The sequence below is a fragment of the Vigna angularis genome, chromosome 5, assembly GCF_016808095.1.
Source record: "Vigna angularis cultivar LongXiaoDou No.4 chromosome 5, ASM1680809v1, whole genome shotgun sequence".
In the NCBI taxonomy this organism is placed as follows: Eukaryota; Viridiplantae; Streptophyta; class Magnoliopsida; order Fabales; family Fabaceae; genus Vigna; species Vigna angularis.
Genome location: NC_068974.1, coordinates 34,861,354 through 34,886,412, shown reverse-complemented (window position 1 = coordinate 34,886,412; position 25,059 = coordinate 34,861,354). Strand labels below are relative to the sequence as shown.

The window sequence follows — 25,059 nt, the reverse complement described above, 5'->3', positions numbered from 1 at the left end:
AATTTGCATAGCGCACCAGTACCTGTGCGCTGAGCGAATAACATCAGTTAAAGTGCAGTAGTTAAAAAAATTCGCATAGCGCACCAGTTCATGTGCGCTGAGCGAATTAATGAATTTAAGTGGCTTTAAAAGACGTGACAGAGCGACAGAAACATCTTCTTCTGACAGAAGTTCTGGACAAAAGAAAGAAACGAAAACATCTTAGGAACTTCCGGAGACTACTTCAAGGCATCAAGACACCATTTTTGCAAGGGATTGCTTCAAATGTGTACGTTTAGATGACTAGGAGTAGTTTTTCTTTCGTTGGAATTGGATGTAATGAACTTACTCTGATGTAATTTTCCTGTTCAATATATCGTTGTTCGTTCATATGCTCTTTCTTGAATTTACTATCATTGTATGGAAATATAATGTTATTTGAATGTTTTTTATTACTGGAAAGTAACTTTGAACATGAACATAGATAGAGCACCTAAGTGATTTGGGATCTAGAGATAGACTCAATAACTTGGTCATTCTTAACATCGAACTTAATCCAAATTGTATGTTAAATTGACTAAGGGATTAGCATTTTGATATATTAATTTAGAACTAGTTGCTAAGGGATTAGGACTAGTATGCCTTGATGTGAATGTTTGAATGAAATAATGATATATTGTACAGAGTTTTATCTTCATATGATTCATAAACCTAATTCCAACAAAGTTTCTTTTAAATATAATTTCTTGCACACCAATTGTTTGATAAAAATACCAAAAAGAGTTTCTTGTGTTTTTTTGTACACTTTGATATCTAATTGAGTTATAAAAGAAAGAATTGTCATGTGTTGCACAAGTCCCTTGGGAGAACGATACTTTGAACTTACTCTATATTACTTAGACCGATTTGGTATACTTGCCAAAAAGTTATCAGATTTCATGGGAGTAGTTGTACAAACTGCATTGAAGTGTCAAGGTGGAGAAATGTTGCAGTTAACTCTTCATTACAGTTTTATTTTCTTCTTGTGCATAACTGTGCATAACTGCTCAACAGTTATGGAGGGTTATTTTCTTTTGTTATTTTACTGTAATGTGAATGATGTAAGTTGTAGGTTGTTGTGAACATAATTACTAGACATTATTCTGAAATCCCTCACAGAACTTAAACTCTCCAATTTCCCATTTTATTCAATACTGTTCTCTCCCTCAAAACAAAATCGTACCGCCCTTTTATCATAAGTCATTCCCTGCATCTATCACACCATCTTCTCTTCTATTTTATTATTCCTTTTTGAATTTACCAGCTATTTCTTCTTCCCTCTCTCGTGAACCCAACGAATCTTTCCCAATCTGCCGACGACTAGATTTATTAGAATTCAAAGTTGAGACTATTATAGGATTCTTTGTAATTTAATTCTTTGCTAAATTTGTTCAAGAGATTATGCGAATCTTTCCCTAACGACTAGCATTTGTTTGTAATAAATGAGTGAGTTTTAATTTTTGCATGTGATTTTGAGACCCTCCTATTAGATCCATAAAGACAAACAAAGCCTCCATAAAGTCTGAACATACACACACATCAACAAACATAACCCTTTTCTGAGGAAGAGAGAAGATAATTGGTTTAATAGCTTATTTTGTCCCCAGTTTTGGTGAGTTGTGTCAATTAAGTACCTCCTTTTAAAAAAGTATCAATTGTATCCTCACTTACTAAACTTTGCCTCAATCAAGTCCTTTCCGTTAAGTACACAGAAACGTCGTTAACTTTTTTTCTCTTCCCTCTGCTCCTCTGTGCAAACAGCAGTATTTGTCAGGCCTATATTCAAGTCATTTTCTTTTGTCTTTGGATTATGTTCAGAAACATGATGAGGACTTTTTTAACTATATAATTTCATATTTATTACTTAAAAAATTGAATACATATATTTAAAAAGTGATTTCTTTTTTATACAACATACAAAGGAGTGATTCTTCCTACACCTCACTACCTTCATCCTGCACCCCCAAATTTATTTCTTTGCCCTTCATTTAATAAAAAGTCAAAACTTAATTAATGAATTTAATTTTGTTAACCACCAACCATTTTCCTAACTGCCAACCACAAAAATATTTTTTTGGTATAAACCCTCAGGTGCGCCCTGTTCTTCGTTTTCACTGTAGCAAGCATTGTTATTTTTCTTCACTTCTTTACTATGTATTGAGTTGGTGGTTAAGATTCTCGGGTGGTGGTAGTGCTGGGTTTGTTGGGAGATTTGGAGATCTATTGTGACATTGTTCGGCGAGAAGAAGAAGATACTGTGACATTGTTCGGCAAGAGGAAGAAGACAGAAGACAGGTACACGAATCTCGTAACCGCACTTCAAGGTGCGGAAAGCAGTGGCCGCACTTCGAAGTGCGTTTTTTATTTTGCAGCCGCACTTTGAAGTGCGGTTTGTGATATGTATTTTTTTTTATTTCATGCATGCTTTTTTGCTTAATTTTTTTTTCTTTATTTCATGCATGTTTTTTTTATTTAATGATTTTTTAGTTATATTCCTGCAATGCTTTTTTTTTATGTTTTTTTATTATGTTATTATTTTTTATTTAAATTTCTTGTTTTATGTTATGGATTATGCTTAGTCATTAGGCAGTGGAAATACCTCTTTAATAATATTTAGGTTACTTGATTTTTATGTTGAAAGATGAATATGAATTTTTTTTGAATTTTTTATTTGTAATTTAATAAATCTTTAAATTGTAATATTTATTGTAGGTCATATTTAATTATATGAGATGGATAAGTATCCATATTTGGATTCTGAAATAAATTCTGATTTTATATCAGAGTTTTCTTATTCTTTAAAAGAAGTGGGTGAGGGTGATTACACAGATCAATTTTTCACTGATAAAATATTCCCAACACGCGCCGATTTAATTGAATGGGTTCGAAAGATTGCATTTGATCTTGGATTTGTTGTCGTCACTATAAGATCTGACACAGCAACTGGTGAAGCTGGTAGAAAGATATTTATTTTGTTAGGCTGTGAAAGAAGCGGGAAGTATAGGAAGTATAAGCCAGATGTTCAACCTAGTTTCTCTGGCACAAGAAAATGTGAGTGTCCGTTTAGGTTGAGGGGTAAACCTAAAGGAGATGGTTGGGTGTTGAAGGTTATGTGCGGCTATCACAACCATGAATTAGCAGAGACTTTGGTCGGTCATCCTTTCGCGGGTAGGTTAAATGCTGCTGAACAATCAATTCTTGTGGACATGACTAATAGTCAAGTAAAGCCGTCAAATATTCTTTTGACTCTGAAAGAACATAATGAAGATAACATGACCACGATAAAGCAAATATATAATGTGAGGTACACGTACAAACGATCTTTGAGAGGGTCTAGAACTGAAATGCAGCAATTGATGATGATGTTAGATAGAGACAAATACATCCAGAGAAGTAGATGTTTGGACGATTCTGACGTGGTAAGTGACTTGTTTTGGACACATCCCGATTCAGTGCACTTAGTCAATTCTTTTAATATTGTTTTCTTAATGGATACGACGTACAAGACGAACAAATATCGACTTCCGTTGCTCGAGATTGTGGGAGTCACATCAACTGGTTTGACATTCACAGCCGCCTTTGCATTACTTTCAAGTGAATGCCAAAGTAATTTCACTTGGGCATTGGAAAGGTTCAAAGGATTATTATTGACATTAGAGGGCGGTCCACGCATTATTATCATTGACAGAGACCTTGCTTTGATAAATGCAATTAATAATGTCTTTCTGGAGACTTATTAGATGTTATGTACATTCCACATTGCGAAAAATGTTAGAGCCAAATGCAAGATGTTAGTGGATAAGGTTGAGTTAGTGGATGTGTTGATGGAAGTGTGGCAGAATGTCATGGATTGTGACGACCAGTCTATGTTTAGTGCTTATGTTCATCGTCTTGAGTATGCCTCTTCTGCATGGCCTCTATTTTTTGATTATGTCAACCGCACTTAGATAATTCCGTACAAGACATACTTTGTCAAGGCGTGGACGAACAAAGTTATGCATCTAGGCAACACTACAACAAACAGGTAATTTTTATTTTCATCGGTTTTTGTACTTATGTATTTCACATTTGTGTGTAATGTATTAATGTGATATGTGACAGGGTTGAGTCTGCGTACTGGAACCTGAAGAGATTATTGGGATCTAGTATGGGAGACCTATGCTCGTGTTGGGATGCTATGCATAACGTCATAGTCCTACAACATAACAAGATCAAGGCGTCCTTTGAAAAAAGTCTGAACGTAATAAGTGATGCTTACAAAGGTTTAATATATAGAAGACTTGTTGGGCGTGTTTCACGATACGCTCTATTTACCTTATAAACATGTAATATATTTATAATTTTGTATTTCTTTTCATAAATATTTCTTAATGACCTACATCTATTACAGGTTAATGCTAAAAAGTGGATGACCATACCTGACATTGGTTATGCAATTGCAAATCGATACAATGTCATCTTAGTATGTTTGTCATATGTTCAGAGTTTTACCATATTTCCATTACGAACTTCACCGCCTACAGATGTCACACAACATCGGATGTTATGCATTGGATTTGTTAATGGATGTCATTTCGTACAGGTAAACCTCCATATCACAAGTGAAGCATTACCCATTGGATGTTATGATTTACTTACTAATATTAATTTTTCAGGTTCAATTACAACAGAGTTGTCCCTTACCCATGGTGGACATAATTTCGTCAAACCATTGTTACCCACAAGCACGAGCATGGTCTACATTTTATACACACAGGATGCAATCATTTATGAATTTAATGATAGTTAATACGACTTATGTAGATCTTACAGAAGACTAAAATTAAGTTTGTTATGTAGACTTTTTTTGCAGTTGTAAATACTTGGCGTTATATAATTTCATTAAACAAACGCGATTCATAGAACTTGTTAAATATATTATAATTAGTCAAACTATTAAAATCATACAAAGTTATGCAATATTTTAAACACTTCAAGTATAAATAACCGGTACATAAATAACCATTAAAAAGACAATCATATATAACAATGTTCTTTCAAGAAAATGATGCACGTCCACGCACATGACGACCACCTCTTCTAGTACTAGACTCATACTCCTCAACAGACCTACGAGCTACATGTAGTGTCTCAGTAGTACGTTGATAAGCTACAGTGCCCTTTGTGACATCTCGACAGGTTAACATGCCCTGCAACATCCTGATCACACGCCTCATACCCCCCTGAAATTAAGATAACCAATTTTTTTTTAAGTAAACAAGAACAAAAATTGATGAAAAAAATCAAAATCAGTTAGTTTCAATACATACCAACAATCCTAGCTCAGCCGACCATCTACGACGAACTGGAGGCACCAACCTGTCATCTGGAATGTCTCGCCTCATGCGCGGTGCAAGACTAGGTCGTTCATCGTCATTGCTTGGAGTGATGTACGGGTGCGACACCCGCCTAAACCACGTTATGTATCCATCAACACACGCATGTGGCTCATCAGCTTCAATGACACTAGTAATGGCATACTCTACATACCGCAACCAATTTAAATCAATCGTAGGAATGTCTGGCATCGGAAGACTATCAGGTGACCGTGGTATGTTCTGCTGAAAACCAAATTGACGCAACACGCGTTCAGGTAGATGTCGATGAATCATGTCGCCTAATCGGATCCATCCCGAGTACATAATTATGGCAATGAATGGGCATGTACGTTTGTGCAAAACGTATGGATTCTAGATAACTACATCATAAGTGAGGGCATCCAAAAATGTTCGGCCCTCTGTCAAACTCCAACCCACCCTCGGGGAATGTATCGTGAAGCATGTGGATCAAGTTCTGTGTACCTCTCAGACACTTGCCTCCTTCCCATTGTAGGAAAGTGCTCATATATCCAACTCTACAAAAAACATTACTTCAATTGTGGGATTCATTGTCAAACAATATTAAAATAAACTTAGAAGATGGTAATGTACCTGTAGAAGAGTGGAATATCCAGCTATCTGTCTGACCTCACTGAAGCTAGCATCTCCTAGTTGCTCATATGTATGTGCAAGTGCTGCTGCTCCCCAAGCATATCTCGAACAAGCATTCAAGTCTCGCAAGAGAAGGAGATACGATACTCGAATTAGAGTCGCACTCTTATTCGTAAAAATTGTGCATCCAAGCAGATGCAACAAGTATGCCCGAGCAGCACACTCCCAACGCTCCTGTTGGATGCACTCCTGGTAGACCTCGTGTAGCCAGTTGAGCCTAACTTTTGGACCACGTGACTGTTTCATCTCAACTGAAGCTTTAGCGTGGTCCACGCCAAGCAGCTCCATGATATAAGATCGAGCCTCATCATACTCTAACTCCTCAACCTCACAAAATTGTCCCATGATGGGTAGGTGGAGCAAATTCATAACGTCATCTAATGTGACACTCATCTCACCTATCGGTAGGTGGAAAGTATTAGTCTCTACGTGCCACCTCTCCGAAAGGGCAACGATCAATCCATGATCGACATACTCGTATGAGAGGTTCACTAAACAACCCAACCCCGACATGGAGATATAAGGCTCAATGGCCTCATGATACATTCCAAAATGCTTCAATTTTTTGCCATGGGTGACAACCTTTATCCCCCTTCGATCCTAAATACAAACATAATTATATAAAAAAAATGTAACATTTATTAAACAATTAAAATTTAGGTTGATCACTAACCCGGCCTTGTCATATGGCAAATGCAACATGCTGGGTATAGTGAGTAAGTAAGGAGGTGTCATGTGGACCTCCTGGGAATCCACCATCTTCAGCTTCATCTTCATCTTCACCTTCACCTTCATGTTCTTCTTGACTACAGTCATGCTGCTGCTGAATATCCTCCTCTTCAACGTAATCATCCTGACCATGTCCATGCTGTAATAACTCTTCCTGCTCCTCATCATCATGCTCATCAATAACGTTCACGCGATATTCTTCTACTCGTCTTCTACGAGCAGATGCCGTAGGTCGTCTTCTTTCATCTGATGGCTCACTACGAGAGGATGAAGCCTCACCATGATATCCACCTCTAGTTTTAACCATATCTATTAACCAATTATATTATTAACATATTATATACAAAAAAGTAATTAATAATCTAATCAAAAATATTCAAACAAATAAAAAGTAATATAAAGATCCAAAAAAATTACATATATAATAATTAAATCATTACAAATAAATCCAAAATAATAATTATTATTTATTTCAATAAAAAATTTAATTATTATTTCAATTTCAAAAAAATTAAAAAACTTAAATAAAATTAAATAAATAATATAGTACGAAAATAACAACTAAAATAAAAAATTTAATTTATTATACTAACCTAATAAAAATAAAACCTAATAAAATAAATATATCCTAGATCGAAATCCGGTTATCCGCTTCCGTAGATCGAAACGCGGTTGTTTATCTGTGCCGCAGATCGAACTGCGGTTTGTGCTTGCCGCAAATCGAACTGCATTTTTCCTTGCCGCAGATTGAAATGCGGTTCTCTGCCCTTTCCGCACTTCCAACTGCGGACGTGCAACTCCAGCGAGCTCTGGTGACCGAACACGAGCCACGAATCGAACACGAAGCACAGATTACAGCAAACAAAATTATAGCAAATGCAAGGCTACTAACCTGGACGCCAGATACACCTCAGATCTGTCAGGAAAACAACGGAGAAACGTAGCATGGCACGAAGTACGACTGAAAAAGCTAGCAGCGGAGAAACAATGGTAGAGAGGAGGACGATGGAGAGAAAAAGAGGGAGGAGACTCTTTGGAAAGGGGGTGTAGGTGTAGGGTTTGAGAGAAGAGTTAAAGTTTTACTAAACTTTTTAAAAATCCAAAATATTCTTCTCTCCTCGTTGACTATGGCAGGGCATAGTTGGAATTAAAATTTCTTTTGGAGGTGCAGGACGAGGGCCGTGAGGTGCAGGGAGAATGACTCCATACAAGGGGGTTGCAGGGGTAGTTCCTAATCCCATGGTAGTGTCTTTTTTTTCCTCAAAAGAAGCTTAAGGTTGGAAGAAAAAGTGATTGTACTGGAAAGACTACGTATATAGTTGTGTATTTTTAATTATGTTTTTAAAATTTAAATATAATTTTATTTTAATTTCTTTAAGTTACTTAAATTTGATTATGGTAATTATAATTTTTTTTAGATAAATAATCAATTTAGTACCATCAACATTAATATATTTTATTTTTAATGTAATAAATAATTATAATTAAAGTTTTAGTAGAAAATTTTATTTTTATTAATTTTGTTTGAATTCTATTGATCTAATTGAATTGTTACATATATTATTAAAGCCAAAAAATATATATTTATTAAAGGTAAAATTAGTATTAATATATAATTAATTTTTAAAATATATTTTTTATTTTATAAATTTAAAATAATTAGTGATTGTTTCAAAATTAACTAATTATTAATATGCTAATAATGATTATTTTTTAATAAACTCACTTACTAAATGCATGCTTAATTATATTGATCATAAAATTTAAACAAAAACAATAAAATTATTTAAAAAAATATTTTTAATTTTTAATTTTAGAGTAATTAAGAAATAAATAGGATATGGTCACATCACTCCAAATAGCACAACCACTAAACTTTTCTCTATATTGTTTGTGTTGGTGGAGTTTGGATTTATAGACATATTGCTGAGTGGGATGGTTAGCTATGTGCTTGATTTGCATGAGAATCATATGTTGACGGCACTGAAGGAGAGGAGGGGTGAAAAGAATTTTAGAATGGTTAGTAGCTTTTAGTGGACCTACGGGTTAATGAAAAAGAAATTTAAGAAGAAAGAAGGAGAATAGGAGAGGGGTGCAGGGACGTATGTTTATTATTTATTATAGAATGCTTTACTTGTTTATTCAGATGCTAAATGATGAAGAAAAAAATAATTTTTTTACGTAAATGAATTGATACTTTTCAAAGTAATGAAACAATACACCAACCTATATTGTATAATATTTTGTATCACTTTATTCAGATGTCTGACAAACATCTTTGCACAGAAAACTAGAAGAGAGAGAAAAAAAATTTAACACCGTTTGTAAGTATTTAACGGAATGACTTAATTGAGGCAAATTTTACCAAATGAAGATACAATTGACATTTTTTTAAAAGAAGGAACTTAATTGACACAACTCATCATAACTGGGGACAAAATAAGCTATTAAGCCGAAGATAATTCTCTAAATCCACCACCTCCTGCTTCAAACCATCTGCCAAACTGCCATGCTATATGGACGACTATGCAACCTCAACACTCATAATTTTTACTAATTTTACTCATAATATGCCGATTGTATTGCATTTGGTATTGAGATCTTTGAAGCTGCCTTTGCAAAGCCCCGTACCACCCGTGGAGTTGCTTATCATAAGATTCCTCATAATTATGAAGGCAAGTCTTACTTTTTTCATAGTATGCATTGATACCCTGTATTTAGAAAAATAAACATGAAATATTAAGAATTAAGCAAAAGCATTGACATACACAAGCAAAACTCTGTTAAGAAACAGAAGCAGCTGAAGCACAAACCCCATTCAATCCAGCTGATGGTAGTAGTGCATTATCCGTTTCTTGACAATGATTCACTGGTTTCAGCTTTCTATAACCATTCTTAGGCCACTTCAACTTAGAGATAGTTTCCACGGAACCAAAAAATCCAGAGAGACTTGCTACCTTGTGCACATTTTTAGGCCCTCTCTCTTTCTTCTGCTGTCACGGTTCTTTTTCTTGCAGAAGCACTTTCATAAAATCTGAAGCGCATTTCAACTTCCTCTTCTTGCTCAGCAGAGGCTTCCTGTTCATCTGCACTTTCACAAATTGTATTGATTTTAAAATTTCCTTTATAGATACACAGATCAAGAAAGAAAAAGGAGTCAAAAGGGACTACTACTAGGACCTGATTTTCGCTTCTTTCTTGCAGTTTTTTTCATCCTTTCCTCCATGGAAGCACGTAGTTTAAATTCTTCAGTAGATCTTTTAAACTTGACTGCGTTAAATTGTACTCCTATGTTTCTGGTGAATCGATTATCCAATGAATTGGCACTTTTGGAACAATGCGCATCACTATCCTCTCCCCAGTTTGTGCTATTAAGTTTAGATCCATTGAAAAGATTCTGTAATGCTGGAGGTGTATAACTCTTTGCAGGCGACATTTAATCTACTGAACAAGCAAGAACTCTATTTTGCAATGAACTTGGAGCAAGATGGGAAGGTGATGAATCCAAGATTTCAATGGAATCTTCATCATACATTTCTTCAAAAAATTTAAGAAGATTTGCAAAGTGAGGCCCTTCATTATTGCATCGTATGGCTGATTGATAGTTTATCTCAGAAGTAGCCAAATTAAAAACATGAACATTGAAACCTGACTTTCCTTCGTATCTGAAAACCAACAGGTATCCTACGCCAATGGAATAGTGCTGAATAAACTCTTGCCAACCGTCACGGAACCAATACTTGTTGTCTGCCTTTTTCAACCCTACACGCCATACACTACCATCAGGAACAGAGAGTGTAACAATTGGAGAAAGTTCACCCCCCCATATTTCGGATCAGAACAAGACAAGATAAGTTCTGATCCCAAGTTTGGTGAGGACAAAGACGAACAACAAACACGGTTTACCACTGCAGTCCATTAAGTAGTTAAATTATTAGTTAATTTATATAAGTTCAGATTTTTATATATTATATTAAGTAGTTCAGTTTTTTTAGTTTATTAAAAGTACAGTTTAGTATACTTTGGTTTGCCCAGCCCTACTTGAAGCTAAGGTTCATTCGAAGAGCTACGAAGAGATTCTCGCAACGAGTTAATGATTCTGTAATTGCTGGACTAGAGGACTCAGTGCACGTAATCAAGTTGATTTATAAAGGAGAAGGAGATAATCAAACCGGCAGAAAGAAAGAAGAAAAGATCCAAGGACTGAGGAAGACGCGAACGGTTCTTAATCAAATGTAGAGACAAGTTTCAGAGAAAACTTCACGAAGCTTCCAAATTTATTTTTAGTTCTTTTCCCTTTTTCCTTTTTCTGTTTCTGACTTTCTCTATAAAAAGGGAAGTCTTGTAATATACAGGGTGTGAAGTGGGTGACACATTGCACCTAGTTTAGAGTAATTAAATTGTATTCTAGAAGAGATTTTTGACTGGCTGATATTCTTTTGGAGGTTTAAGTTGTAGCTAGGTTAGGCGAAATGTGGGGAAGGAGGAAAATGTGTAGTGAGAAATAGCATTCTAGAATGGGAAAATCAATATCCTATGCTGAAAATTCTTTAGCACTGCATTGTTGACGGGCAATATTTTGTTCTCTTCTGTTTCCATTTTTTTCATCAAATTTTTTTCATCAATTCTTTAGCACCTTATATATGGAATTCATTCTATTGCATGTGACATTATGTTTTACCTAAATCCTCTTTGCAAAATGACATACTACCTCAAGGCAGTTCTTGTTAGTTCACTGGTCTCAACTGGATGGAATTTTATTCTAGAATTAACCTTCTATGATTTTCCTATTGCAGAGAACTGAATGATAATAATTTAAGTGGACATATTCCCCTTGAGCTTGGAAAACTTACTAATTTGTTTAACTTGTGTATGATATATAGTGTAGACCGAACGGTATGTTTCTCGGACCTACACATTATATGCAGGAACAACTTGTAAGAGTGGTTACCTTGAAGCGTCAATTATGTTTGCTTTTGTTGTAAGTTTTATGAGTCACCCATCATTCCATCATTCTTGCAGAAATGTTGCTAATAACAATCTCGAAGGAACAATTCCTAGAAATATTAGCTCGTGTAAAAATCTCAACCTCCTGTAAGCAACTAAACTTGCACTAGTACTTTGTTACAATGTAGTTTATCTAATGCGTTAAGGTGACACTTTCATACCCTTTTAGCAATGTGCATGGAAACAAGTTGAATGAAACAATTCCCCCTGCTTTGCAAAGCTTGGAGCATGACCTCTTTGTAAGTTTCACCATGATACATGAGCAACATTTACCTTAATGGACTTGCTATTCCGTTTTTTTTTTTCTTTTAATGTTGTCTTTCCTATAAACACGTTGACGCACACACGAACTCCTGCAAGCACACTTAACTTATACTACCATGCCTCAACCAATTATCCTTTTGTTTAATTGGTTATTATGGCTTCATGACATTGTTATGGTCATCCTCAGGAATCTTTCTTCCAACAATCTTCAGGGTGCAGTTACATTATTTAAGGCAGCCATTCTTGGAATTACTCTCGGTGCCCTTGTGATTCTTCTAATGGTATTTCTGGCAGCTTGCCGACCACACAGTCCTCCTTTTCATGATGGATCACTTGACAAACCAGGTACTTATCTTTGTTTCATCCTCACATTGTAAGCTGTGGCCTTCAATCACCATAGGTTCAAAGAGCAAGCTGGGTTTTTTTAGATTTGTTTGAGCTGTCTTTAGATACTTTAGTGTACCTAACCTTAAGCCTGCAGTGTTAGAAAATCTGAAATTGATTGGATTGTGTAATTGTATGCATTAAAGTTTACACGCCAACTTTTAACTCTATTGGATTTTGTAAGGTTTATAATCATCTGGCAGTATTTTATTGCACTCTACCCTTTGAAACATAATTTGACGAGTTACTGACTTCATGAACTATGGAATTGACAGTTAAATACAAGCTATTAGAATAATTCACAGGGATGTGAAATCATCAAACATTTTATTGGACGCAGACTTTGAGCCCCGTCTCACTGATTTTGGCATTGCCAAAAGCCTCTGCCCCACAAAGGCTCATACTTTTACTTGAGTTGCTAACTGGAAGAAAAGCTGTTGACAATGAATCCAACCTCCACCATCTGGTGAGTCTACTACACATTTTCATGGGCTTAGATATATATTTTGGAAATCAATGACAACATTCTATTAAGAAGATTACTGAGATAAAAATTCAATTTTGATTTAGAATACCCAATACACATCCATGGAACTGCACTTATTATTCAAGATTGCAAAATCTAGTTGCTATAAATCACTGTTAACTTATTGTTAACACTATTCTTATCCGTCTCGTTCACATAAATAGCAATGGCTCTTTGTGCAGATTTTGTCCAAGGCAGCAACCAATGATGTAATGGAAACAGATGATCCAAACATTAACTACCTTGGAACCGTGGAAAAGGTTTACTAGCTCGCTCTATTATTTACCAATGTATAATAGAGTGAGTTGGTAAACATTTTCTAAAGCTCTTGGTCTTTGCATGTGGCAGTAATGTCTGGATCAACTGTTTCCATTACAGCATTGGTTGCTGCCTTGAACAAAATCTGCACAAACATGAGTCATTACTATGTATGTGAACAAGACAGACAAGAATCAAGTGTTAATAACAAGTTAACAGTAGGGCTGGGCAAAATAACTTTAACTACTGATCTATAATTAACTGTACTATTTTATACTAAAAGTAACTAATTCACTTATACCAAAAACTAATTAAACTATTATCTAGTTCAGTTAAGAAAAACTGGACATATTATTTTTTCAGTTAACTGAAAACCATTTGCTTATTTTTAATGCTTTCACATCACTCTGTGACTCTGACATTTGAGGCCTAAGCGAGGTTGGGGTTGAGGGAGGCTAGTCGTCAAGGGTCCCTGTCACATTTGCTATTGCTCCAATCGTCCTTGTCGTGGTTGTTGTTGCGTCGTTTGTCGAGGGGATCTGCCGTGTTCGCTGCCACACCGACCATCAAGGTAAGCAGATTATTGTGTTTTGAGCTTGTTTATTTTTGCTTTTACCTCTTTGTGTTAATGCTTTACTTTGTAGGGTTTTGAGAAAAACAGCAGTTAATGTCCTCAGTTTAATGACTTGTGTTGTGTTTATCTTCTTCTTTGGTTATTTTAGGTTTCGTTCAAGATTATGTATGTTTTATTAGTGATGTATGTTGTTCAAAGCTTAGACTTTTTTACGGGAATTTGATGGAACTAATGAAAGATTGTTGCTTTGGAAGAGTGTTATATGATTTTTTGTTTTTTGTCCATTGGGTAAATTGGTTAACTCTGTTTTTTATGTTAATTCCATGTTTAGACAGGCTTTCACGAGTGACATTGGATAATTAGTTTGTTTTGATCGAAGCAGGATAGAGTTTAGATGAAACCTGTGTAAATTTTGGGAAATCATTAAGTGATTGTATGCTTTGGTTTGTATTTCTTGGCCTTAGATTTTATTCAAAACCATGTAATTGTGTAAATGATGATGTGTAATTAATTGGAACAAAGATTAAAGAAAACACTAATAAAATAGTAAGCATGGGTTGGAAGAAGTCAATTAATATGTGTGCTTATTCTCGTTTCTACATTAAGTTGCAGGCTAAACAGTGCAAGATAGATGACCATTGAAAACATTCAGTGGGCATACCCGACACTGACTTGAGAAGAAAGATTTAGTTATCACGAGAGAAACGAAAGGTTCATGGTTGAACTGTATAAAATATGTAATAACACTCACAATATTCAGTTAACAAGTAAACTAGCTGCTATGTGAGTGAAAAAGAATAATACATTATTCATGCGACATGAATATCATGATAGAGAACAATGTATTAAACAACAAGACTTGCAATAGTTAAAAAGTAAACCAACTGATCACAGTATCAAATAGAACTTACAAGCTGATTTTGAGGCGGCAAGCAAGGCTAGCATCAAGCAGCAGAAGACAAATATGAATAGCAATCTAGCCATATCCTTATGTTCGTGTCTGTGGCATGTCCATATCCGTGTTCTCATTAGTTTGCATAACCATGAGGTTAACATAATGATTTTTAACTTATAAAAGAATATCAAATAATATAGAGGTTAAAGCATATCTTATTTTTGTTAGTTTATCAGAACAAGAAGGTGAAGAAGAATATATAAACTTATTTATTTATTTATTTCACTGATACAGGTGAGAAAACTTTGGTCTGAGGAGCAACACTTACCAGGATTCCCCAAAAACGAGATTCCTAATTTGAATTCATGTCTTCTATATCAACATTTTCAATTAATTAATTGCTGCATTTCTCGGAAAATTTTCTTTTTTATTAAATAAGCAATTTCTTGTTGCTTCTTGGGCTCTTTATTGCTTGTTAGATGTGTTCCTGTATACCTTTGTGAATTGCTTCACACAATCTAAACCTATTAATATGAGCTATTGACTCACATCTAGACTGTGTCCAGGACAAGTGCTGTCTGAATCTACGACCTTAATAATTTATAGAATTTGCATTGATGGACTAGTTGATCAACATAGCATTCACAGAATGCTATTTTATAATACATTGATGATCATATAACTGTTTCACATATCTTAGGTACCAACACATGGGACAGATTTGAACGTGATTACTTATTTTGTTCTGTCAGTGTCTGTTTAAGATTTTTTTTAAACGGTCAGTTAATATATTAAATCAAACTTTATATTAATATTATTTTTGTATCATTACTATTTTTATTTTAATTATTTTAATTTTAATTTTTATATAACTATTATTATAATATGAATTATTTTTTAAATTCTTATTAAAATATGATAATATATTAAATAACATTAGAATTTTAATTAAATTAAATAATTATGATTTTAAAAAAATAATTAGAAAATTTTTTTTATCGGATATTGAAATCCATTAACATGTTATCGGAATTGGATATTCAATTAACGAAATTTGTTTAAAATTTTGTTTTTTATTTAAATTTTAATAATTATTTAATTTAATTTAATATGTAATGTAGTTTAATATATTTAAATATATTAAATCAAAAATTATATTAATTTTTCTATTTTTATTTTCATTATTACTACTTTTATTTTACTTATTTTTGTTATTTCTTTTAATATAACTATTATAATAATAAAAATTATATTTTAATAATTACTAAGATAAAAATGTATATCAAATAATATTAAAATTTTAAATTAAATTATATTATTATTAAATTTAAAATTTAAAAATAAAATTTAAAAAGTTATGAATGAGATTTTGAAATTCACATATTTTAAAATTCTGTTAAAAGGGGTAAATTCTGTTAAAAGGGATGCAGTGTTAAAGTGGTAGAGAAAAAATTAAGAAAAAAATTAAAATTAAAAGTTGAATTTTTTAAAAAGTTGAAGGTAGAGAGTGAAACACCTTGAACTAAAGTTTTTAACCAGATTCTTTATAATTTTCTACAAATTAAATGCATTTTTAATTAAGGGAGAAATTCACATTTTCTTAAAATTTGGAGGTGTAAGGTGAAAGGATTGGAGGTAGAGGGTGAAACATCCCTATTAGACCCATTTAATCTTCTTTGGACTAGAAAAGCAGCCCATAAGAATCAGAAACGAAAGCCCATAAAATACCCAATACACCATTTTTCACAATGGACACCAGAAATCAACAAAACAGGTAAACAAATAACCATATATTTTGTCAATGGTTAAAAAAACAATCTGATAAAAAAAGGTGGACTATAGACAAGTCAACTCATAGTTTAACTTCATTACACTAAAACAACTTAGTTTCTTCTCAATTTTGCGTGTCTTTTGTCCTTTTTTATTTTGTCATACTATATTGAATTGAAAATTTTCTATTGACAGCTTTGCATCAATTTATTTTGATATAAAAAATAAAAAATTTAATTCATTTTAATGTGATATTAAATTTTATATGAAAAAAAAATAATAATCTAATAACTCGACAAACTGAATTGTACCGTTTAACCCTTTTTAAATTGATGAACTAACTTAACTCGTCTTTTTTTTAACAATATTGGACTAGACTTAAATAAGTCAGTTTAACCTCTTTTATCACTCTTAATAAATATAAATATAATTTTTTTTATATAAATATTTCATTATTTTTCAATTAATTAAAATTTTACTAAATTCAATTCATATTTAATCTTTCTTGTACATGTATAACTCATACATTCTGTAAGGGCCTGGAAATATATGGCAGTTGGACTTTATGTTGAAGCAGCCAGACCCATAACACTAAGGGCACTATGACCTTAGGAGAGACTTTTCAGATCTGAGTTCATTATCTCAGCTTCTCATTCTCTCTCCAAAAAGCTTGTTCCTCCATTTCTCTCTGCCTTCTCTCTACCTTTCCCTCACGTTTAGTGGTTGCATGTTGGATTAGGTGGTGCTGAAGTGACCGCGACGTAGAGACCTTCGCAACCATCCGAATAGATTTTTCAGTCTTCAGCGGGTAAGTAGCTCTTCATTGTTCTCCGCTGTTTGGGACCTAGGACAAGTTGTATGTGCCTAGTGTACCCTCCTTTACGTTTTTCTCCATTCATTCTAGCTCTAAGAGTTGTTCTTGATCACCGCATTGCGGGTTGTAGGGTGCTGTCTAGATTATTCGCGTGTGGGGTACTGGAGCTGCGGGTCTTTGAGCTGAGCAAAGAAGTTTCAAGGTAAGGGGAGCTAGAATGTTTCTTTAATTGGTTGCATGAACTGTATGTTGAGTGTTGTGCTGCTGGACTATTGATATTGTGTTTTGATTTGGAAAGACTTAGTTGCATGTGTTGGGTTAAATGACTGTGAAACTGGATTGTAATGTATGTAAATTGTTTTGAGATGTATTTAAATTCTATAATGTCTACGTTGATGTGTTTGGGCCGAGAGACATGTTGTAACAGTGAATGGATAGAAAAATTGGTATTATGTAAGGGTTTTGGGTCACTTGAGAGGAAGCGAGGTAGTGATTTTGGGAAGTAAGGGTTCTGGGCACATTTGGGTTGTTGGGACATCTTAGGCAAGTCATTTGTGACCTGTTAGGATCATAAAACTGGACTAGAATATGTTAGAAGTGGTAAAATCGAAATTGGGTCCTTAAGTTGTGGAAATTGATGTTTCCAAAGACAAAACTTGATCTTAATCACTTTAGAATGGTAGTAGGAATGTTCAGAATCATTTAGATGAGTTTAATTAAGTATAAAATAAGAATTAAGGGTGTTAGAAGTTAGTAAAAATGGTTAGGAATGGTTGTGTTAGGTGTTGTTCATAATTCTGCAGAATTATGCAGTTTCGCAACTGATAACTGTTCGGCCATGCACTGTTGAGCATTCGGTCGTAATAGCGTTTGGTCTTAAGTGGAGTTCGGCCTTAGTGCTCTGTCTTGTTGAGCGTTCGGTCTTAGCGTTTGGTCGTAATAGAGTTCGGTCTTAAGAGGAGTTCGGCCTTAGTGCTCTGTCTTGTTGAGCGTTCGATCTTAGTGTTCGGTCATAATAGTGTTCGGTCTTAGTGCTCGGTCTTAAGTGGAGTTCGACCTTAGTGCTCGGTCTTGTTAGCGTTCGACCTTAGTGCTCGGTCTTGGTAGCGTTCGGTCTTAATGGATGGTCTCTCAGGTAGCGTTCGGTCTCTTAAGAAGAGTTCGGTCTCTTAAGTAGTGTACGGTCTTAGTGGGTGGTCTTGATAGCGTTCAGTCTCTTAAAGAGAGTTCGGTCTCTTAAGTAGCGTACGGTCTTGGTGGGTGGTCTTGGTAGCATTCGGTCTTAGTGGATGGTCTCTTAAGTAGCGTTCGGTCTCATGTAGCGTTCGGTCTCATGTAGCGTTCGGTCTCTCTTAGTGAGCAGTCCTGAATAGTGTTCGGTTACTCTTCATTCTTACCATTTATGAACCGTTCGATCTTGTCCTTTGGGAGGTGAGATACCGTTCGGTCTCCACCATTCACAAGGTGTTCGGTCTTGCCCATTATGGGTTGTTGTTTTCTGTTCGACCTATATTCCTATTTATTTCAATATGCTATGTTACTTAATTATTCTAGTTGCTTTAAGGGTTTATGTATGCATTAACATGTTGGTGTTAAAGTGGAAAGTATTAGTATTGAACGTAATTCCAAGATCTCAAGGGGGATACATGGTGGTGCCCTTTCAGTGTGTTTAGAATGATTTGCATGGTAACTTAGTCTTGGGGGTTTTCCTGACGCTCCAATGGTCTTTCATTCTCAAGTAGAGAGGATTGAACCATGTGGTGAGGAGTAGCAGGAGGTCCTAGTCTTGGGTGCTTCCAGTATGGCCCAAGGTGAGTGATAACGGACTAACCTCGTGAGTGTGGTAGGGTGAAACCCATTGGCAATGGCTTTGCAAAGCAGTAGAAGCCACCACGAGTGCATAACCCGCCATAGCTCGGCAATCATTCTAAGTCCGGACGAGTCAAGTTTAAGTGCAACAAGTCATGTTTGTATAGTATAGTATATCCGTCTTTACTTGCATGTTGCCTGTGACTACTATAAAACGATTTTTTTATATCTAGCTCACCCTTGCTTGTGTGTTCGTGTTGCTTGGGTATGTTTTTCTTTTGCAATGATCATCCACTTGGATGTGAGCAGAGGTGGATGAGGTGCCTCTGGAACAGGCTTTGGAGGAAGACGAATCTACTACTTAGTCTCCTTAGGATTCTCCTAGTATTTCTTGTATTTTGAATTACTATTTAGTTGTTGAGGGTATTTTGAATTACTATTTAGTTGTTGAGGATTTTTCCCGGTGATTCATATCCTTGTGAAATACTCTATTTGCGTTTAAGTTTTAAATTATGTCTCATTCTGGAATGACGGTAAACTTAACTACTTTATTTACAGTCTACTTTAACTGTTCTTTTTTATTTATTTAAATGCGGACTTATTATGTTATATGCTTCTATATAATTTAGGATGTTACACATTCATTTGAAAATAAATAAATAAAATAAACTTAAAATTAATTTAATTTTATACTTACCTCTAGATATGTTTGAGGGATTAACGAGGAAAAAGGACAACGAAAAAGCTTATAATTAACTTCTTTAATTTATATACAACTTTTTATTTATAATCAAATTAATTGTTTTATATTTCTATATGCAAATTTGTATTACTATTCATTAATTAGTTTTCTAAAACCAACTACTAACATTTAAACAAAAAGATGGTTTATCTCAGCCTCTATTCATTCTCTTTTTTTCTCTTCGTCTTTTTCTTCCTAATTTAAAAACACATGTCAGAATATCAGTATTTAATGTTTTAAAGCCTTTTCAACTATACTCACTTAAAAATTCACTATTTATCTTTTAAATACATTGATGTAACCTACTTGCTATTTACTCTAATTGTTACCAGCTAGATCAAATCCATAGGAGAAAAATATATAAAAAAAATTATCTAATTTAAATTACAAATTAAAAAAAAACATTGAAGAAGTTTCAAGGAAACAGTTGTCAATGATATGATTCACTTATAACTTTTCATACAGTTGAATTTAAATCTGGCAATTTCTTTTCTTTTTTAAATATCTAATGCAAATACACAACACATGCCTTTAATTAAATAATAAAAGTAAAGTTAATACGAAAATTATAGTGGAATGCGTTGTCGAAATAGAAGCAGTGGAAGCGTCAATGAGAAGCAGCTGAAACGTGATCATCATTAGAATATCATATCATATCATATGAAATGATAATCATATATAAATTAACTTATGTTGTAAAATACGTGATAAAGATACGTGTATGTTTTGTATAGATTTGAATGGACATTGTTTGGAAATATTCTCCGATAAAAAACTATTACCAAATGGACCACACAAGCATGCTCAGCTCACAAAATTTGAACTGTGACACCAACAAAACAAACCAACCCATTACAAACAAATAAACAACACACCTTAGACCGACAGATATATGCAATGTTCATTTTTATAATAGAGACCCTTCACCTATTATTATTATAATAATAATAATAATAATAATAATAAATAATAATAATAATAATAGTAGCAATATTAATAATCCAATATTATAATGTGGCATGAGGAACTATTGGTGCATGTAATTTTTGGATTTGCGGCTTTAATAACTACAAAAGGGATTTAGAAACAATACTTAATCATGAAGACTTGTCCATTTTCGCTTTTTTCTTTAACCCTCTGCACTTCACTTCTATGCATATATAATATTTAATTTTTAATATAAATTAAATAAAAAATAAATCTGATTTGCTAAAACTTTAAATCCGTAATTAATTGAGTTGGCATATATTTAAATATTAAATTATATTAAAAAATAAATATTTTAAATATTTTTTTATCTAAATATATTTAGATTATATTTTATTTTTGTTATTTTAAATTGTATTTAAAACTTAACAATATTTTGAATTTATTTTATTAAAATTGTATATTTTTTCCATATTAAAGAAAAAAAATTATAAATAAGTAAATTTATTTAATCTACAAATTGATAACAATTAAGAAAAAATTTAAAATTTAAAATTTATTAATAAATGAATAGGATTGAATTGAATTTACTCATTAAATACTTAATCGTAATGTAGCAAAACTATTCGTATTTGGATAATCTATTTTTACATATTTTTACAGCTCTAATGATATTAACGAATTTGATGCTTAAAATTTAACCACGCGCTCCCGGTTTCAGTTTGTAAAATTTATAGTTGTAAGAGAACTTTTTTTTTTATCATTATTAAATTCTTCAAAGACTAATTAGAGATATGAACATATAAATATTGATAAATAAGATTAAATAAAAGTTAAATATATACAAACCTTAATTTAATAAAAAAAGATTACAAGTTCAAAATGATACTTGATTACAAATTTGTCTTACTTGATTATAAATAAGAGTAATAAAACTAAGAGAAAATAATACTTTAACAAAAGAAGTCATCATATCTTTTAACCAAAAGAGTGATTAACTATTTTACTTCTCTATACTTAAATATATAACACCTAATCGCTGAAGGTTAAGATACACACTAAAAGAAATCTTAACAGTGTTACCTATTCTTTTACTTTTGCTTGAAAAAAAAAACACTTCAACTAAAAATGTTCATTAAAGATGAAATTAAAGGTTAAACGCTGGCTATTGTTTTATATATATATATATATATATTAAGGATTGCTAGGGGGAAATATTTCAAACAAAAAACTTTATTAAAGGTTTTGAAACTGCAACAGTTCATTTAAGAACATCTCACGATTTATAAAAAATTATATAAAAGAAGTAAGTGAAATTTTCTTAAAATAACATTTCTTCGTATTATAAGATACTTGAATTGAAACATGAAAAACGTAGAGCCTTAAATTGACCGACTGATAAGCTGAAATCTGAAAAGGATTCAAAGAACAAAAAAATAGAGGCTGAATCCATTGAATTTGCAGCATCACCGTTACCATTTATCATATTGAGAATGTTTGTTTGGAAGAAATAACAAGGCATATTTAATAATGATTTCTTACAATAGTTTATTTTTTTCTCTTTCAAAATATCACATTAATTTTACGAAATTCTTTTTTTTTCAATAATAATAATAATAATAATAAATGTTTAGAAACTGAAACTGCTTCAATTTATGAGGTCGAGATCGAGATCTAATATATTTTTAAAAGAAGTCTTCAATCTTCAAACTTAGGTCAAAGTTCTAACTGCAATCCTCTTTTTACCATTCGGTTGAATTATAGTATTACATATAGAAAACACTTCAATATTAAAGTCAGTGTTTGTTCCAAAGTGTTAGCAATAAATACGTAGTGAAAGTAACCAATTAGTTGAATATCAAAATTGTATGTATAGATTTTAGGATAGATTTCTGATTAGTGTTGACCTAATCACGACATAAACGATAATGATCTAATTTAAAGTTGATATAATTATTCTTAGCATTAACTTTGTTTACTATCCGACCAACTGATTCACCGACCGATTCATGCGGAACCTAAAAGCTTATTGACTGCCTAGTTCATAACCGACTATATGATCATATTACATAGAAACTTAAATAAAAACTCATAACTAAGTTTATACTATTTTTATTTATTTTATGTTTTATCATACAATGAGGTAGATTCTTAAGTAGTGTAATTTTTGGATTAAGAGAAAAAAACATTCATATAAAAACTAATTCTGATTTTAATTTTTAAATAATGTGTGATTTTTTAGGTACCCAAACCCAAGAAAGTATACAATCTCTCTAATAACAAGTTTAATTAAAATTTAGCTTTTTCAAATTAAAATCGCAAATTAAAAAAACAACATTTTTTTAATTTAAATAAAAAAACGGAAACCATCATAACAATGGTGTTCATTGTTCATCATTTTCCACTTGAGAGACTACGATCAATTCGTTACCCAACACTCCCACTCTCTCTTCCCAACCACCGTCTTCACAATATTATTATGGTTTAATACCCAATTTTGTCCCCAGTTTGGTTCGGAAATCTCAATTTAGTCCCTCTTTATAAAACTAATTGTAATGGATCCTTACTTGTAATTATGTGAGTCAAATTAGTCCCTTCCGTTAAATATAGGCAAACGGAGTTAATGGGCTGATGATGTTGCAGTAGTCACTGGTTAGGTGTCTAACACGTAATTGTGTGCGTGCTTACGTGGTGTTAGGGCAGCTGATTTTAAAATTGGGTTTTAATTAGAAATTGGGTTTATTTAATTGGGTTTATCTACAACACCATCTCCATCATCTTCTTCTTTGATTGACCTGAAACACTTAGTCTAAAACACCTCATAACCACAGCCCAGGGGCACTGGTTCCCTCGTTACTACTCACCCGTAACCGCCCCTCTCTGTTCATCATCCCCAACACACTTCCCTTTCGCTCCCGATTCACCATTCTTCTCCGATGGCTGCCACCACAATCCCCAATCCCAACCCCCACAGATGCTGAGACGCTAACAATGGTCCACTCAAATGCACAACCAAGCACCCTCATCGTCAAGGGTTGTCGCCTCCGTCGCCTCTGATCAGCGCCATCAGTAGCAGGTCCCCGCTCCTCTCGCCACTAGCCCAACTCCGATCGCCATCACTCCACTCTGAAGCCACCGAACCACCATCTTCTACCTCTGCGTATCTCTGTCCCCGCCGCTCCTTCCTCCAGCCCTCCACCGTCCTCTGTCGCACACTCTCTACCACAACTCACCGCCGCCCTCACCATGGCTCTCGCCTCCCTCAGCAATAGCGCCCCCAAGCAAAACGCCGAGATCGGTAGAGGGTGGTGTCGCAATGGCCGATTCGAAGAAGCAGTGGTCTACGGTGACCGGTTGGGTGAAGTTTGAGGCATGGTCGTGGGTGACAGAGGACGGAGGACGCACACAGTTAAATAAACCCAATTTCTAATTAAAACCCAATTTTAAAATCAGCTGCCCTAACACCACGTAAGCACGTACACAATTACGTGTTAGACACCTAACCAGTGACTACTGCCACATCATCAGCCCATTAACTCCGTTTGCCTATATTTAACGGAAGGGACTAATTTGACTCACATAATTACAAGTAAGGATCCATTACAATTAGTTTTATAAAGAGGGACTAAATTGAGATTTCCGAACCAAACTGGGGACAAAATTAGGTATTAAACCTATTATTATCTTTTAAGGAGTTTATTGTAAAAGTAGAAGATGTTAGGATAAATTTTCATTTTTGGAAATTACATGTCTCAAAATGCAAAAAAAAAAAAAAGAAAACATAAAAAGAAGAAAGAAAAAAGCCATAGGGGGGTTGTTGGAATTGGATAGTGAAATAGATTCTTTGCTTGAGAAGAGAGAAGTGAGGGTGGGTCCCACCCAAAAACAGGGTCCAAGATTTGACAGTGCTATATTCTATTCTACTCTATTATTCTATGCTATTGTGTTTGTTTACTCATTCATCTAAAATTAGTGCATTTCACACTCTCTTTTTCTTCTTTCTTTCTTTCTCTATAATCAACTTACTAATATCTATCTATTATTCACTGCACACCACTTCACTGTTCTTTGCTTCTTCCTCGTAAACTGCAATATTCCTCTTTCAAGCCGCATTTTCCATGCCACGTGTTCAAATCACACACACCTGTCATCTTCGCTGGGTCCCACCTCACACCGACCATAACCTTAAAAATCACTTTCCTCGCCGCGCGTAATTTGGCTTCCAACACGCGATTATTCTTAGTTCACACACACCATCAATGTGAAAACAATATATATCATACAAATTATATTTTATTTTTCATATTATTTAA

The 25,059-nt window shown here is 33.7% G+C and overlaps 2 protein-coding genes and 1 pseudogene across 2 annotated transcripts; 1 reads left to right on the top strand and 2 right to left on the bottom strand.

Annotated features, from left to right (window-relative positions):
* Positions 1 to 2,750: 2,750 nt before the first annotated feature.
* LOC108339443 (uncharacterized) lies at positions 2,751 to 4,838 on the top strand. Its single transcript, XM_052878253.1, has 5 exons — positions 2,751 to 3,649; positions 4,120 to 4,258; positions 4,409 to 4,480; positions 4,601 to 4,673; positions 4,822 to 4,838. Exons 1-5 carry the CDS (start codon positions 2,751 to 2,753, stop codon positions 4,836 to 4,838), a joined length of 1,200 nt encoding a protein of 399 aa, XP_052734213.1.
* A 959-nt stretch (positions 4,839 to 5,797) lies between these two features.
* LOC108339442 (protein MAIN-LIKE 1-like) lies at positions 5,798 to 7,723 on the bottom strand. The gene is made up of 4 exons (XM_052878252.1): positions 7,669 to 7,723; positions 6,748 to 7,085; positions 5,988 to 6,647; positions 5,798 to 5,911 (listed from the first exon to the last, which is right to left on the bottom strand). Exons 1-4 carry the CDS (start codon positions 7,721 to 7,723, stop codon positions 5,798 to 5,800), a joined length of 1,167 nt encoding a protein of 388 aa, XP_052734212.1.
* Positions 7,724 to 9,746: 2,023 nt separating this feature from the next.
* LOC108339441 (B3 domain-containing transcription factor VRN1-like) lies at positions 9,747 to 10,605 on the bottom strand (annotated as a pseudogene).
* Between the last annotated feature and the right edge of the window lie 14,454 nt (positions 10,606 to 25,059).